At 42.5% G+C, this 18532-nt stretch overlaps 1 protein-coding gene across 1 annotated transcript; it reads right to left on the bottom strand.

Moving 5' to 3' along the window:
• Nucleotides 1-3587: 3587 nt before the first annotated feature.
• Nucleotides 3588-6641, bottom strand: neurod6b (neuronal differentiation 6b). Its single transcript, XM_070974405.1, has 2 exons — nucleotides 6457-6641; nucleotides 3588-6181 (listed from the first exon to the last, which is right to left on the bottom strand). The coding sequence occupies exon 2, from the start codon at nucleotides 6174-6176 to the stop codon at nucleotides 5175-5177; it is 1002 nt and encodes a 333-aa protein (XP_070830506.1). The 5' UTR covers nucleotides 6177-6181; nucleotides 6457-6641; the 3' UTR covers nucleotides 3588-5174.
• Between the last annotated feature and the right edge of the window lie 11891 nt (nucleotides 6642-18532).

Genomic DNA, 18532 nt, shown 5'->3' with positions numbered 1-18532 from the left:
GATCACACCCCTGTATGCTTCCCACCTGCTCCAAAACACTATATATTGTAGCCACACACACTTTCTCACACACTGCACCCAGTCAGAGTACCCCAAGACAAAGAGCACAAAGCACAAAGGTGATGTAGTGACAGATGCTCCCGTCACATACTTAGCATATCTCCATCTCTGAAATAGTGCCACTGCAGGAGCTGGTCTGCTGTCTTTTAGCGCTACAATTCATAACTCATTAGTTTCCACTCCCTGACGGATAAAAGCAGCTCTTAAACCACAATCTTACACTCAATATTTATCCAATCTGACCAAATATTATAATTAATGCCTCTCCTCTCTCCTTCAGGCCAACATATTCCCCTCACCTCCCTCCCTCCCACCCTGTCTAACCTCTCAGTGCCAAGTTCACAGATAGAGAGAAAGTACTTCCTGTGAGAGGCCGGGCAGCCTGCCAGAGAGACTGATCCACCAATCTGACACGTTAATGAGATCCTGGCCCATAGTACTGGAGTGTCAGGCCTCCTCTGCTGCAGCATCAGCCCTGCCGTGACCTGCAACACACACACGCACACATGCACACACACCCACACGCATGCACCCCTTTACTCATGTGTAACTTTTTCACACGTGCATCCACACCCACAGAAATATAAGCACAAATGAATGTGAGTGAGTCTCTTCACACACACGCACACACACACACACACACACACACACACACACACACACACTTTGAGGGGGGTTCAGCTCCTTAAATCTGTCTAATTAAAACACCAAATCCCTCTACTCCCCTCACCCACCAACCCAATCCTCACTTCCCAGCCACACACACACACACGCAGACACAATCGCACCCCACCCTCCTCCATCCCCACTGCCACCACCCCCGATTCCGCAGGAGAAATGATTATTAGGAATTTAATGGGGGAACGTTTCCCATCCCACACCATCTGGGGCTTGGGAATGGCACGAAATTTGAGGATGCTTGCCGACGTGGCGGGGAACATTATTTTCATTTTTCTTGACTGGTGCTCAGATTTTCAGACATTGCAGGAAAAAGGTTCCTGATTACAATAAATTAGCATAATATATAACGGAAGAATCTAAAGATGTGTTTGTTTTTTCTGCCTTTCTGTTACAGGTGAAAACTTTTCTCAACTTCTGAGATGATTATTGTCATTCTCCAACTTCTGCCTATAGAAACGGTGTTTGTTTTGCACTAATTATGACACCACATCTCAGACTGCAAATTCACTTCTATAGATATATATCCCCCATTCCTGTCCTTCACCTCCCACACAGAGCCGGGCCATATGCTCCCTCTCTCTCTCTCTCCCTATACTTCTTTCTCCCCTCTCTTGCTCGCTCTCTCTCCACACAGCTTAATGAGCTGCGTGAATGTAGGGGTACGTGTACACATTTGACCCCGTGCTAAACTGCTGTACGCCGCCCCGTGGACCCTGTAGGCGTCAACTCCCCCCTCCCCAACTCCTCCTCACCCCCCTCAATGAGGTAGCACTGTGAGGCTCCAAAAGGGATTTGAATGCACCTCTCCTCCACACACACATGCATACATATATTCACACACACACACACACACACACACACACACACACACACACACACACACACACACACACCCTGGTAGGAGCCTGGTAGGAGAAAAACATTAAGACTGACAAGGTGAGATTTTTACTGAATGAGATAAATAAGGCCTGGTGGTGGAGGATGCTGGGCTAAAGAGAGGATTTTAGAGCCCCAGAGGGACCACCAGAACCCGGGTCTTCCAGTTTTATGGTGATACAGAGGAAGAGGAAGATGAATGAGGGAATGAGGACAGGAAAACAAGTCGTTTTCTTGATTAAAAGAAAAAAAAAGATGTCATGTTTCTTATTTTCCTTCAAGGGGAACAAGTTGAATTTGTGGTCTGAAAGATTTGCTGAATGTCCAATGTATTCCCAGTGAAGCAGCATTTATTTCATCATCTAAACCAACCAAGTCCCAGCAGTCTGAAACACGGTTGCAGTTGCATCCACAAAAGAGGGAAAAGATATTATGGAATTTACATAAGAGTCTGGTTTGTTACCTCCAGCTAAAACTGATTCATTCTTCCTATGAAAAGGCTCCCGTCAGGCTTAATTTGTCCTTCCTCATTTTATTTTTGTTCTTCTTCTTGTAACCCTTCACAATTAAGTCAGAATTTTTATTTCAATGTTTGCACAGCTTTTATCTTAGGTTCATTTTTCCTCTGACAAACAAACAGACAAACGCACTGTGATTAGATCAAAGTCATGATTACAGTACGATGACCCTGAAATGACTTTCTACGCAAAATAAAAGAGGAATAATTTCATGATTTGCAGCCATCTCATCTGTTATTAGTTCAGCCTCTGCAGAACTGAATGAATGCTGACTTCATCCATGATGAGGACACAAGTTTCTGCCCTTTGGCTGCACCGAGCAGCAGCTCCAGCAAAGACATCACGCTGTTGTCTGATAGTTGGTTTGGACCTTTCTTCGTGCTTTTCAGTGCGGTGTCACTCACTTATCAGGGTTCATTACAGACAGGTGCTGAAAGCTGTTCAGGTTTCGTGTCCTTACGGGTTTTTTGTTCCTGGTTTTTTTTCATTTTTCTTTATATAGACATGATTTTTGCTCCTGCACTGTTTCAATTTTTTTTTTAACTTAACACGAGCACGTGTGTGTTCCCGCACTGAAGCTCGCGCACTGACTCAACTTTTCCAAAGGTCGGAGTCTGGATCAAGAAGAATGAATTTCACTGTCTTCAAGAGGTTTTCACCATTATATCTACACGTTTTTAACAGTGAAATCTAATTTAATTGGTCTTGATCTGTGATTATATGAATTCATTTCATACAGTTCTGTATATTCCTCTGCTCTGTACACGGTTTGTAAAAGCGTGAGTAACCTGACAAATAAAATATAGATCAGGTGCGTATCATTTGATTCTGATGTTCAAGATCAAAATCAAATGGATTTTTAAAAACAGAGAGAAAAGAAACGGACTTTTATTTTTCGTTCATTTAGAGGGAGTGACCACCTTTTCATAGGAGCTCTCCAGGGATTACCAGTTCTGTTAACTGGGAGGACTGGGATCAGTCGTCTGCGCTCTCTGGCTGACATCCAACAGCTCGCGGGCATTTCTGTCACAAATCAGCCATCTGATCGGCTGAAATCAAATCAAATTATATCGACAAGACTCTCTCGGATTAAGACCTTTAAAAAATGATTCGCAGTTCCACATCTTTAAGTCTGAGCACCAACCCTTCAGTTGGAAATGCAAATTCAAGTCAAGTCAGTAGAATAATTAGGATTGGGTCAAATGAATTTTTTACGGTTTGAAACTTTACTTCTGTTGCTTGGAGACTTCGCTAAAAACAGGCCTTCACTGTGTCACCACAACCTCTGAGGTTATGCAAGATTATTAAAGGATTCAATCTCTCAGAATAAATAAATAAGTAAAATAACGCCCGAGGCGTTTTTATCTTGATTTATTTTTCTAACCATTTATTCCTTTTTAATTGCCACCCGCCTGCTGTCGATCACCCTCACAGAAAGCTGAGAAGCTGGGCTACAACATAAAGCCTCTTACAGCCTCTTCATTTTATTGCGACAAACACATCACAAAACATTAACACATTACTTCACGAATATTTCGATCCATAACGAGTTTTCAGGAGTGTGTGTGTGTGTGTGTGTGTGTGTGTGTGTGTGTGTGTGTGTGTGTGTGTGTGTGTGTGTGTGTGTGTTTGAGAAATAAAATCCAATAATCATTCGTCATTCGGGTAAAGTTACAAAAGCAACAGAATTTATGAGTACAGTCACCAACGTTGTGCAGAAATACATGAAGTGCATCACAGTTGCTCTTCAGCAGGAACCAGGAAGTGTAAAAAGTTCACATCAAACTATCCAAAACTGTCATTTCGTTGCATATTGATGGTCATCATCTCTTTTTTAAGGCATGTTGTCTCGGATTCGTATAGTTTTGTTCCCTTCACACAAAATGATTTCTCCTTCCAGTCCTCGACTTTCAGCTGCAGTGAAATATACAACAAGGCAACAGAAACAAACTTTCAATGTATGGAAACTCACATAAAAGGTAACACTGTTGAATTTTACAATATTTTCTATAATATATTATCCACATCCAAATTGACGGACCCATAATAAATAAGCTTAAATAAATAAATACAATAATAATTTACATTCACCTCGTTACCACACTATTTACTCCAAATACAAATGCGTTTAGTTTTCTAAGTTTTTTTCCCCACAACTTCCTGTATTTATAGGACCAGTTCAGATGACATCGTCACCAGGTCTCCTACACACATGCACGTCTCCAATCATTTTTTTTTTTAAATAATTCATTTTGTGTAACTGTCATGATTTTAATTAGATACCCTATTAGATTATGAGAAACACCCCGTGAGAGGAAATATACATATATAATTTTTCATAAGCAAAGATTGCATTTGGCTGACTTGCATAGCTCAATTGACCTTATTGCTAACAGACTGAATCTCTGAACTCCAATCATGTCTCAGCAAAACTTCCCTGATGAAGTGAAACGTCTTCAGATTCTTCCATTTGATTTTATTTCGCCACTAAAGTCATTTTTCTGACCGCTGTTATTAACTAAACAGAAAATTCGAATTAATTGTCCACTATATCAGCTTTATGTTTCCCATATCATGACCGACATCTGCAGTACAGTCATTAACAAACACTATAGTGCACCTTTACTGTAAACAGTCTGCTCAAAACCTGCAGCTTTAACGAATTATTCTACACTTGTGGTTTTCCACTGGAAACAAATAGGTGGCAGTGAGCCGTTGAATCTAAATTTTCTTTAAATGAATCAGAAGATCTGCGTTTATGCTCAGGTCATTTCATTTGTTTCCAAAGCAAAAGCGTCCCTGTTTGTCTTTTTTCTGCCTTATATAAAATGGAGAACCAGTGAAATCATCTTATCTAATTTGCAGACTTTCACTCTGTTTTAAATAAAAATAAGACTGAACATTTAACACAAAATGACTTGTTAAAATGGGCATTTTTGCAGTGCATCAGCGTGTCTGGAGTCCATTTCGTTCCACTCTCGACATCTGCGGGGGGAAATTGCATCGCTTCTGAAACTTGAACTTTGTCCAGCTGATTGATTAATTGTGGAAAGAGCCATTAACTTCCCCTTGTGCTTGGAAGGACTGGCTGCGGACGTGCAGATCGTAGGGGAAACGGGCCTCTGGGGAGACTCGGTACATGGAGTTGTGCGCAAGAGCCGTGCGCCCTGGCGCAGTGCAGTAGCGCATGCCATAGTGGCTGCTTTTAGCGTAGTCTGGCGGATCTTCGTGTTTTAGGGAGAAAATCCCGTTAAAGTTCATCGGGGGGCTCAGTTGGCTGTCGAAATGTGGGCTCACGTTCTCCGGGGACTGGTTCTCGTAGTAGGGCTCGTACGCGCCACTGTAGCTGTAGTGTCTGAACGGCTTGGTGCTGTTATCCAAGGTGCTCCCGCTGTGGCCGGGGGGTGTGTTCATGTCTGAGGTCGGGTACGAATACATGGCATCGTATGGCGATCTGCCAGAGAACATGACCTCCCCGTTGTGGTCTGTGAGGAAATTTCTCGCATTCAGCTGCAAACAACCGGCCACCAAGTTGGTTGTGGGTTGAGATAATCCTTTGCACAAAGTCTGTACGAAGGCGAGGAGGTCCGGTCTCTTCCCTGCGCTCAGAGTCTCTGACAAGGCCCAGATGTAATTTTTAGCCAGTCTAAGGGTCTCAATCTTGGACAGTTTTTGAGTTTTGGAGTAGCACGGCACAACTTTGCGCAGGCTCTCCAGCGCGGCGTTCAAGCCGTGCATGCGGTTGCGCTCTCGGGCGTTGGCTTCCTGGCGCCGTACTTTGGACCTGTCAAACTGCTCCTTGCCGAGCTTCTTTTTCCGCGGGCCTCGCTTTTTAGGAAGCCCGTCCTCGTCCTGATCGTCCTCCCGTTCGTCCTCTCTATCGGTCATGTCGTCCTCGGTCTCCCTCATGTCTGACATGGATCTGTCTGGGTTGTGTTGTCGCTCCTGCTCCAGGCTCTCAGGTAGGCTTTCGCGGGGATAACTGGCACTAAACCGCGGCTCACACATCATATGAGATTCCTCGAATGGCAGTGTCAACATATTCCCTGTAAAATCAAAGCAAAAACACATAAACTATAAGGACAGAGTGCAAGACGGACGTCTTTTGACGGGTGTTCGCTAATTACCTTGTGAATGCATCCTCCCATGAGGAAGAGGAACAAATTGGCAGCAAGGCCAGTGTCACAGCTTGCTACCTTTCAAAGACACTCAATCTGGTTGTCTTTGGACTTTTTTTTCTGCCAAAGTGCATTAAAAATTATAGACAACAAACCGAAACGCTAGAAGTCAGCAAACGCACATGCATTCTAACAGCACTCACCTCTGGTCAGCGTGCGCCTCGCATGTTCCAAGATATCTCCTCTGAATCCGCAGCTTCTCCGCCTGCAACCCACAAATAAGAGGAAAAAGCTTCTACCGGCGCACTTTCTCTTCTCTGCTGCGCTCCTCTCTTCTTTTTCCTCTTCTCTCCCCCTCACTCTCCCTCTCCCTCACTCTCTCTCTTCCCCTTCCCTCTCTCTTTGAGGAATGACACTCATGCCAACAGCGGGTACCCATGCCATCTGCCGCTGACGTCTTGTGGCAGCCGAGACCACGTGTTCAGTGTCCCATGGGACCTCCATTCCGTACCGATCATCTGGCAGCTCCTGTAATGGGCACCGGGAGGCCCGCGTTTACCGTCAAAAACACAGACTGGAGAGGGATAACAACTAATATCTGCATCTCCTCGTGTAAGAAAGATGAATTAATGTCTTTTTGTCTGAAAAATAAAAACGAGGGATGTGCCAGTCTGCAGGCATCCTCAACAGGTGAGACACGAGGACGGATTTCATGTGAGAATATGTCTAAATGTACTCTGAATCCTAAGTATTCAAGTATTTGCGCATACTAATGTAATAATCTTAAAGATTTAAGGCATGCACAGTGCAATACACACACACACACACACACACACACACACACACAGTATAAAAGCCTGAGACAAAGACCTCCCTTAAAACTCTGAGCCAGATAATTAAATTACATTAAATTAAACCAATTATAAATGAATTAGGTGCAAATAAGGAAAACAAAAGGTGTGCTGGGACCAAGAGGATTTAAATGTTACAGAGATAAACTCCTGTGTGTCAGCCTGAGCCTTCTAAAACAGCTTATAAAGCTCATTCAACACGGTTTCACCTTCTTGTTACTTCACCTCCTCACAAATGTGACGAGAAATGCTGATTTTGAGCTGATGACATGAAAACGAGACATTTCTTCTGTTCGGGCTTTCAGGGACCTCAGCTGCAAAACAAGGTTAAATACAATGGAGTTATGCTTGTTCTATATCTGTGATTGCTGTTGACAGTTTTGGTGCAGCACTAACCTTTCATAAGAGGTCAAATCTTTGTCTATGGAGGACTTTTTTTGCAAACAGACAGAATATATGTTCATGCAGTATTGTCTGTATTTTGCCACCTTCATCAGCCCAGTTTGTAGCAAAGGGAAAGGTCACCACTTACCGTCTGGTTACCGTCCTTTAGCAAATGTCCATAAACAGCATTTTCTTATGTTTGAGTGGCAAACAGCATGTTTTTCTGACCTAACTAAGCACTTGTTTTCACCCAAACTGTGACCTTTCCAAACCCTCACCACCACCTCACTGAGCCAAACCTAACCTGAGCATCATCAGATCAGACATCAGCATTTCTGGAAGCCACAGACGAATGCTGTGGTCCTGCTGATGAAAACACTTACATGTGTCATACTGTGCTGTTTAATTTGGAGGATTTGTTGGGTTTTAATAAGGTCACAAGAAAAGGAAAAAAAAATCTCGAGAGGAAAAGAAAAATGGTTGATTTTGCAATTATTAATATTGTTATTACACATACAGAACAGCTGTTGTTTCTGTGGGCCCCAAAACAATGAGGAAGAACAGCCAATCTCAACATTGAACATTTAATTTATTGAAAAATGTCTTTTTTTTGTACCGGAGAAGCTGCAGCCAGAGAGTCAATTTGGAATTTTAGCCTAAAAATAACATAAATGATAAATGGTTAATCGCAATAATTGCGGATCAATTTTCTGTCGATCACATTATCGATTAATCGGCTAATCGTTGCAGCTCTGTGTGCGCTGGGAAAAGAAATTCCAGCAGGGCCCTCACATGCAGAGGATGGTGTGAGCATACCAGGGGGGCGTGCACAGTGTTGGTACCTCACGACCGCAGACATTAAATACACCCCATGGAAAAGGCCCAGTGGCACGCTGCCAACACCACACTGGGGCACAGCTGGCACTCGATATGGGTATATGCACTCCTCAGTTATATGAAACACACACACACACACACACACACACACACACACACACACACACACACACACACACACGAACGTATGCCTGTGAATGACCTTGTTGCAAGGAGAATCAATTAAAGCGACTTATCAATCTCTTTGTTAGGAGACATCGATCAGCCGCGTGGGCCGGCAGCAGAGCGGCCTCAGCGTGCTCACCAGACGCCCGGGTGTGAGTTCAGAGCGCGAACGACCGCACGGAGGTAAGATCGCACGTTCTGCAGTGACAATGACAGCGCGCGCGCACACTGATGAGTGTGCTTACACTTAACCTAACGTGCGCGAGACAGAGCAGCAAACGTGTTCACAGGTGAGTGTGTGTAGGCGTGCATGCAGACAAACACACCAAAATGCACACATGCACACACGAGAAATAAGAATACTAATAAATAAACAGTCCCCTCATCGCTGACGTCCCCCCAAAATGCCTCAGCTGGTCTGCTGATCGTTCTGGTCCAGCACACACACACCAGCATCTGATGAGTCAAACTCCCCATCTCAGACTAATCAGTTGACTGCACTAATTGCAAATGCAAATATGCAAATTTATATTAATTAATTACTCCACTAATTAGTTCTCTTGTCTTTTCAGGTAATAAATCATGGTGTGGTTGAGAGAGAAAGAAAGAGAGAGAGACAGAGACATGGCAGTGATCTTTTGTCTGCTACAAATCCTCGATTCAGATCTGAATCTGATCTTGTGGAGATTTCCGAGACCTTTTTCATTAAAACTGTCCCCCACTGAGACTCCTTAACTTTTTTTTTTCACACCAGTTCAAACCTGGTTAATTATTTCAATTGATATGTTATGTGTCATACATCAAGGGTGGAAGCATTGTAATTTGAGAGGTACAACAAATAGCAGAGGTTGGTAAATCAGGGTGTCTCGCTGACAGTTCTTGCCTGTCAGCTCTTTTAATTATCACATTATCAGCTTTTATAGGCACGCAGCGTGGTGTGGAGCTGCAAATGAAGGCGCCACTGATCGTACGCCGAGCTGCAAGCGTTTCGCAATTGCTGTCAGCAGTTTAAGGGAGTTTGTGTCTGGATGATGAGTGCAAGGTGAAGTGGTTGAGGATGTAGTGATGGCGTGGTAATACAAAATGATTCTGACCAGTCTCGTTTCCTGCACAGCTTTGGAGGTTCTTCTTTGAGGTCTTTGCTTCAGTAAAACAATGTGAGGCGGGAAAACGCTCCAGAAGGAATCATTTATTTTGCATTGCTTTACACTGAAGTGCACATGCAAATAACTGAAGCTAAAACACAGAGGCCATATATGGACATGTTTAAGCATTTCCAAATACAAGTGCAAGTAGTTTAATTTGAGGCTGCTGCTTGTTCTCACATCATAAACCTGATGTTGGCAGATTTGTTGTGGTTATTTATGATAAAATGTTTCCAAATCTCTGACATTTGTTACTGAACCAGGTAAAAGGCTCTTTGAATCTGATTTACAAGAGAGATAAACTGAGTTCCAACAATAAAACAGACTTTTACAAACCCTGTCCAGGAATCACATTCACATGCTGCTAATTAGCTTATTTAAATGAAACACAAACGCTGCCTGGATTATGTTCACGAGCAGCATCTCTTCAGTTAACTTCAGGCTATGTTGGGCACCGCGCAGGCAGTCCAGTCACCAGAATGAATGTTGGCATTGAACGTCCCTGCAAACCACGGATGTGTTGAAACTTTACGTGTCTTTATGTTTCAAGTCTCAAAATTATGTTAACGTTGGGTTTCAGTGCTGGTTAGGTTAAAACCACCTGGTCAGGTTTGGGAAAATATCATGTTTTAACTTAAGATGCCCAGTTTAGTCACCGCAAAACCCGGCTGAAACAGCAGCAGTCGCCTCACCTGGCTGTCACGCCACCACCGTCCTCCACCTCCTGATGAGAAAAACTCAGCTCATGCAGACATAGATGCAATCTGAATTACGTCACTTCAATACCGACTGGAGAAACATTGATATGATACGTATGAATTAATCGTACCCCTGGTTTGCAGACATGTATAATACTAACATTTTCTTCAGGTGGCTGGTCAGGTACAGGAGTCCTCTTTGGTCCAGGACTTTTACACTGCAGACCGGGTCCACGTCCTGAGTCACACACATAATTATTTTTAGGCAACAAAAAAAGTCAGGGTAAGTTTAACACTTTCCATTAACACCGTGTTTAGAAACGTAATCGCTGCCAGATTGGTATGATGTTCTTTCTGAACATGTTTTCTGTTACAAATTAGTAGCACATACATGTTTTTTCTATGACACCGTGTTGAATGATGACATACTGCATAGAGTACAAACAATATGCAGTTAAAATGCACATACAGGCATAAAATCATTGACCACAATACGTCACAAGTGACCTTACATCTGTAAAACACTGCGACAGCTCAGAGAGTGTACAGAGTTTTATGAGAAGGAAACATATTTTAGGTACTTTATATTTACACAGTTTACCCAACAGGAGTCATTACGGAGCGAACAATCAGAGTCTGGGAATAAGACACTTATATTTGTGTTTAGTGATGATCAATAAGTGGTACGTAAGTACGGAGGCTCTTTAGGGACACAGTATTCCATCAGACAATTAAGAAAAGTGGGAAATTATTCTAAATTCGTTTGGCAGGTGATTTTGTCCAAAGTGTCGCACAGTGAGTTCACTCAGACTCAAAGGAAGAAGAGCTCAGTGAGTTCAAGAACTGCCTGAATAAACACAGCAGTGTCATAGAGGAAGTGAGAGGGAAGCGCTGTCCGAAAAGTCCACATCGACTCAAATCGAAAGCATGCTGCAAATCACTGTTCCTGGACCAGTTTCATCCTGGTAGCAGTGAGACACATCCAACAACCCCCCACCCTGCAAAGGAGCACATGCAGCACGGTGGATGTGCAGAGGAGGGCTGAGGATTGTGGGACTGATTACCAGAGGCCAGGTCCTGGACTGGTGTCCTCCAGCTGTGCTGTTCTACCCAATTAGAAACTCCATATGCTGCCCCACTCAGCTGCTGAGTGGCCACACCCCCCACCCACACAGGTGGAAACACTGCGTGTGTGTTTGTGTGTATGTGTGTGTGTGTGTGTGTTTGCCTTTGTTGCTGTTGTCTATACAAACAACACAAGCACTCCGGTGAGAGGTAAAAAGCAAAGTTCCTCTTGTGCACATTTGTGTTTGGAGATTTTATGGTGTGCAGAAAAAAAATCACCTCACAGATGAAATGTAATTTTGTGTGATGGTCCACTGCTGCAGCACTTCCTTAATCCCAGCTCAGTTCTTTACACCCAAACAGTAACTCCGACTGTCACTGCTGCTTTGATAAGAAACACACAGGTATTTAGGTGGGTGGCACGCAAGTGCTAATAGTATTAAAATATGGGCATATGAATAATGGATATGTTTTTGAAGATGTATAATGTAAAGATGTTAGTCCCATTTTCAGACAGCAATGGGATGCAGACGTGAAATGTTGCTGGAGGCACCCGTTTCTTTTTCAAAGCACAATCTGTTCACACGCGTTCAAAGTGGCTGCGGCAATCTGTTGTGCTTGAATGTGACACTTCTATACTCAGAAAGTGATAAGATAAATAAAAATGTGCCAAATATTATATGTAAGTAACAGTCACATCTTTAGTTGTATGATAAACTCTATTTACTGCACTGTAAAACAGAGGAGGTGGTGTCTGACAACAGTAACCTGCAGTAATTATAAACACACCTGATTCCAAAAATGTTGGGACGCTGTGCAAAAAAACACAAACAAAACCAAAATGCAATCATCTGCAAACAAACTGTGTTTTACGAAATGTTCCTGAGCTCACGTACCTTCCTATCCTTTATACAATCATGTGTTCCAAAGTGGTGAACCCTGCTCCATCCTTACTGAGCCTTTCCAGGATGGCCCTTTCATACCCAATCATGACACTATCACCTGTTACCAATGAACCTGTTTACCTGTGGATGATCCAAACAGGTGTTTTTGGAGCATTCCACATCTTTCCGTCTTTTGTTGCTCCTGTCCCAACTTGTTTAAAATGTGTTGCTGCATCAAATTTAGAATATTTTACGAAAAAAAAAATCAATGAAGTCAATGAGGTAAAACATTAACTATATTGTCTTAGGTACTGTTTTCAATCAAGTATATGTCAGAAAGGGTTAGGATATGATCACATTCTGGTTTATTTATGTTTTAGAGTGTCCTCCAAAGTTCCTCTAAAACAGCATTTTAGCAGGTATTAATGGTTGCAGTAATTCATTTTGGTCCTCATTTAAATTGTCCGAAACGAATGCACATAAAACTAAATAAATAACAATAAGGCATTAAATGAAAAGGTATTGGCTGAAAGGTGTCGGCTGGCGTTTTTTATTAATCAGCTTCTTACACACTATCACATATTGTGACAGACAACCCTTTCCTTTCGCAACTCATTTTAAGCTGTGCAAAAACAAGACAAACACCAAAGAACCAAAAAACTCAGGAAACAAAGTTTTAAAAAGTGTTGTTTTTCTCACGCATGTGATTCAACTGACTTGCCAACTTTTGTGCATTTTTAATCGCAGCTCTGCTTTTTTTTCCTCTCTAAGCATGAAGCCAAGATGATTGACAGTGCTGTAATGTGGTTTTCTCACCTAATCGACACTTTCAGTGTTGATATGATGTCTTTCTTCCTCTTCCCTCATCAGCTGTCCTCAGCTCCCTGTCGCCTTGCTAGGTTTGAAGCCACTTGTCGTTCTTAACATAGTGCGGCGCGAGAAGAGTTTTCAGTGTGCAGTGCAAGTCCTGGCTCATTATTATTATCATGAGTGAAACTTGATTTATTTCATTAATGTGAATGGCAAAAACTGGTTTCAGCCACACAGGAAGAGTTGGTTTTGTTGGTCGATCAACGACCTCAGTGATGACTAATATTCCCTCTCACAGCCTATGAAGCCTACTCCTTAGGTTCAAGAAGTAATTTAACATTTTGGGACACCTTTGCTCAGGTGCCGAGAGTAAGATGAGAAGATTGATACCGCTTTCCCATTTGTTCATTAATATGAAGTGATAACCAGGAAATGCTTAGCTTAGCTTAGCTTAGCTTAGCATCAAGACTGAAAACAAGGAACAACAGCTAGCCTGGCTCTGTCCAAAATCCCCCACCAGCACTGACTAAATCACCACTTAATGCATCATCTCTTGTGCAGCTTGAGCAGACTATTGCTTTAATGTTACAAAAATGAAAGGTCATGAGTCAGTTTACAGGATTTCCAACCCTTTTAATTGTTGTGCTTGACAGTTAATCCTAAAGTTAGCCACCTTATTCTTGTCATTTCTTCTAGCTCCTATGTGGATATACAAAGTCAACGGAGTGACGCGCCAATGTTTTAGTGCTTCATTCAGTCATAAGACAACTAACCCTGACCCTGATCTTAACATGTAGTAAGTCTTATATCTGGGGCCAGGAGGTGATTAGCTTAGCTTAGCTTATCTTAGCTTAGCTTAGCTTAGCTCAGCATAAAGACTGGAGTCAAAGTCAGTGTTGGAGAATACACCTACCAGCATCTCTTAAGTTCATTAGGCTCAGCATTCAGACTGAAAACAGCTGTGTTCAATCAGTGAATTAGGATTTAAGAAGTCCAGTTTGAGTAACACCCATCTATGAATTTGAAGGTTTATCCAATTCTAAGACGCTGCAGAGTGCTTTATAATACCCTGATACAGTTTTACCATGCTGGAAAGTTACAACAGCAGCAATTAATTAACTTGATGCAGCAACATGCACTAAACAAGTTGGGACAGGAGCAACAAAAGACTGGGAAAGTTGATGAATGCTCCAAAAACACCTGTTTGGAACATTCCACAGGTAAACAGGTTCATTGGTAACAGGTAAGAGTATCATGATTGGGTATGAGGGGTCGTCCTTGAAAGGCTCAGTAAGGATGGAGCGAGGTTCACCGCTTTGTGAACACACCATTGGATAAAGAATATTAGTACATGAGCTCAGGAACACTCTGTAAACAGTTTGTTTGCAAATGACTGCATTCTGTTTTTATTTAGTTTTTTCGAGCACCCCACCCTCTTTGGAATCGTGGTTGTAAATGTTTTTCAATAAAACTGAAAATTAAAGCTGAAGAACTGAAGTGATAGCGAGTAAATTCACCCCTGGCAGTTCAGCGTAGCTCCACCTAGTTCTCCGCTCTATTAAACTCCATTGTAACGTCGCTGGAAATATCTCAACATGACACCACGCCATCTGTGTTTAACCAGTTTTAGCAAGAACAAGCAACATGGTGTTGTGGTGTTAAATTGGTTTGAGGATGATTTAAAGGGGAAGTGCTGCATGATGATGATGAATGGCAGCTCAAAATAGCCAATATAACAAAGAAAATAAGTCATCTTCTAGTGGTTAATTTGGTTCGTCCTCAGCAGCCAATCGGAGGTGTTTATCTGTGTGGGTTTCTGTCACCACGATGGGAAGAGGCTGGAAGAAGTATTCAGATTATTTGGTGAAGCACATGTAGTAATACAATAATAGAAAAAAAACATAACAAGTTAAAGTCCTGCATTCAGAATTTTACTTAAATAAAAGTACAGAAATATTATTAGCAAAATACTTGGAGTAACAAAAGTAGTAGTTCTTAGTAAGAGCAAAAACTGAATAGAGAAAAAAAATCAATCTTAGAAAGCCATTTCTGTCTGTCATCAAAAAAATAAGATTTTTTTCTGTAAATCAGCTGGTTTTAAACATGTTCTGAGCAGCACTAAAAATAAGAAAAAATTAGAAGTGTAAATGTAATGTAGATTTGCATTTAAAACCTTTTTTTTACTGCATGATGCATCATGTTTTAGAAGCTGATCGTATGAAAAATAACAGTGGTGGAAATAAAAGTATATTCACTTAAGTAACATTGGTCCAGTGGTATTGTGGGTAATTTAGGTGCCTGGTTGTAACAAGGAAGACGAAGGAGGCCTGTAAGGAAATAACAGAGGATATCTTTGGTTCTGCTGCAATGATTTTGATGCGTTTTTTGGAAAACAAAACTGTCCATCGTGAGTCCCACAATGTTATAGAGGCACAAAGCTAAATGTTGGAGTACTCTTACAAGTACTAAGTATAAGGAGTACTACGTTGTGGAGTGAAGACTACGTGATTTCCCTCTGAAATGTAGTGCAGCAGAAGTATAAAGAAGCATAATGGAAATACTCAAACACAGTCCAAGTAACTCAAAACAGGACAGCACAGGACTAGAATGCGTTATAATTAAGGTGAGACACCACATTGAGTCAAAAACCATGATTCTGAATGAGCTCCTGGCGCTCTTGTATTTCCCATAATCCATCAGCACCGTGGAGTCGACTGCAGTGATTTCTCAGCAGATCTTTGTCTGAGGCATCGGGGAGCTCAGCAATGCCCTCTGCATCATCTGCTGTGTGCCACAGTGCTGGACCCAGGATGGGGGTATACCCTGCTCCGCGTGCCCACCTGAGGGGCTTACAGTTGGCAGCCACGACTCCTCACCTGACAGGCTTCCAGAGAGGAACCACTTGGCCGCCAGCAGAAATAGCTTCTTCCTATTCTGGGGGTCGGCCCCCAGTCAAGATGAGGGAAGCTTGGCTCTTTAAGAGTTGGGCCAATTCCCAGACACACTAGCAGCTCGTGCCACAGGGCCCTTTGATTCTGGGCTCTCGATCAGTCACTCTAAATAGAGCTCTGTGCTCTTTCCAGTGGATAGATGGGGTTTAATTTTTATTAAACAGCTTGATATGCAGTGTCTACTTTACATGCTGCATGATGTGGCCGTGTGAAGTTAAGTGGTGAGAACATGTTGTCGGTTCTGGTTAGGTTAGAGGATGGATTCCCACAAGGCCAGTCACACTGAAGCCTCCGTCTGACAGCATCACATTTTATTTACAGTCTTTGCTTTAGAGCTGGACAAAGTCAATTAATCCATTAGCTCATCAATGGGAAAATAATTAGCAACTATTTGGTTTACTCATTAATTTCACTTGGCAAAAACCCCAAATATTCTCTTGTTCCAACCTGTAAAATGTCAGGTTTTGCTGCGTTTTCTTTGTCTTACATGACATTTAAATCAGTGGGCGGGTGTAGCTATGTACGTTTAAATAGAAATTTGAGGTGCTTGTACTTTACTTGAGCCTGTTCATGTTATGTAGGTAATATTGTAAACGCAGTTATCGTGAGGTTTGGATTATCGGACAAAACAACATTGTGAAGGTGTCCCTGATTGTGACAGCGTTTCTCACTTTGTTCAGAATTTTTAAGCCAAACAATCAATCGAAAAAGAAATCAGCAGATTGATCCACCAAAATTATCATCCTATACAAAATAGTTCCTAGTGATAGGTCCTGTCTATTTTTTACCATTTTACAGGAGAAAGAGGTAATAAATTAAAGAATTATTAATCAGCAGATTAATCAGTGAAATAATCTTCAGCTGCACTCCTCTGCTTTGTCCTCTGCACTCCTTCTGTGGGTGATAGGAGGACAACCAGGACTTTTGTGTGTTTGCGTGTGTGTGTGTGTGTGTGTGTGTGTGTGTGTGTGTGTGTGTCTCCACATTTGCATGCGTGCATATATCATACATACATAATGTACAGTTGAGCGCATCCGTCCCGCAGGTGTGGCTGTTTTCCTTTTGATGAAGGGAAAGCAAACTTATTAGCAGGTCCAGGTAACATCTGAGCAGCAGTTCCCGCCAGTGGCCATGTGATTAAATCACACAGAGCGAGTCTCAGGGAGCCGGGTAATGAAGGGACAGGCTGGCGGATGCCTTCACACCCTCCTCCTTGTCCGCCTCCCCCCTCCTCCTCCGCCTCCTACTCTTCCTCCATCAACTAGTACTGGAGCTCAGCCCGGGCCTGGGACAGGAGGTGGGGTGGAGCACAAATACCAACACTCGCATAAATGCATGGACAAACTAGATTTGCATGTATGGGAGCAATTGAAGACCTAGACATACACGCTGTCTTATCTATGTGAGCACGAGGCCACACCAACACAAACGTGCACACGCGCAAAGAAAGAACAAGAGTTTACGTGTCTGCAAATTAGCTTCTGTGAACCAAAATGATGAAACGACCACCACAGGACACGCGCGCGCGTCTATCCAACCACACTTGACTGGAGTTAATATCAGAAAACTCGTTTGCACGTTTTACTTCCAAGCAGCTTGACTGTTTAACAGAATAATGACCAAAAACAAAAGCTCCGTAAATCAACAGCGAGCCTAAACAAAACACAAACCTCCTCCCACAAACACAAATACTACTTTGCAACCTCACCAAATTCCTCAATCATGCCAAAAATAAGCATTAAAAGCTCTTTACAATTCTGTTGATGGCTTTTGGTTACAGGCAGTCCCCATTCTCAAGTCTGGCAATGGTCTTTTATGGCGAGGGACCTAATACAAGATTTCTGTTCTAGTGCAAACACAGTGGCCATGGGCACCAAGGAACAGCTGCCGTATAATTGAATTAACATTCGCCTTCTGCTTCGGCACTCAGCACTGTGCTGAGAACTCGTACACATCCCCGCACGAGCTCCATCAACCTGCCCATGAATATGCATGCTGCTTGTGATAAATATGCGTTCTGTGTCTAATGTTTGTGGAGCTGCATATACGGTGGATAAAGAGCTATATACTGACTATCTTGGGAGAGTGTCACGGCATACATCACGTCCGTTGATCATTTTTAGTGCCCGGGGCCCTCTGAGGCTGAGAGGCTGGTGGAGCGTCAGTGTGATCTGAAGTCTAACAGAGACATCTAGTGGATTATTGACTGGGAGACACGCTCATGGTCCAGTTCATGTGCAATATACTGCCAGCTTTGGCTTTTAAGCAGCTCATTCTAAGACAACTTTGTTGTGTTTCGCTCTGATGATTTTTATGTAAATCTGAAGACAAACATTTGTTTTTGTGTTTTGCATTTTGTGCTTTGCCTGCACTGCTGCACTTCCTTTAAAATGTTGTATTTTACTTGTTTCATCCCTTCTAGGTAATATATTTTGTATTATTCTGTGGTTTTATGCATTGTCTTTATTTTTATTTAGAGCCTTATCATA

This window comes from Chaetodon trifascialis, chromosome 11 (genome assembly GCF_039877785.1).
Source record: "Chaetodon trifascialis isolate fChaTrf1 chromosome 11, fChaTrf1.hap1, whole genome shotgun sequence".
In the NCBI taxonomy this organism is placed as follows: Eukaryota; Metazoa; Chordata; class Actinopteri; order Chaetodontiformes; family Chaetodontidae; genus Chaetodon; species Chaetodon trifascialis.
This window is presented reverse-complemented; position numbering and strand designations above follow the sequence as displayed.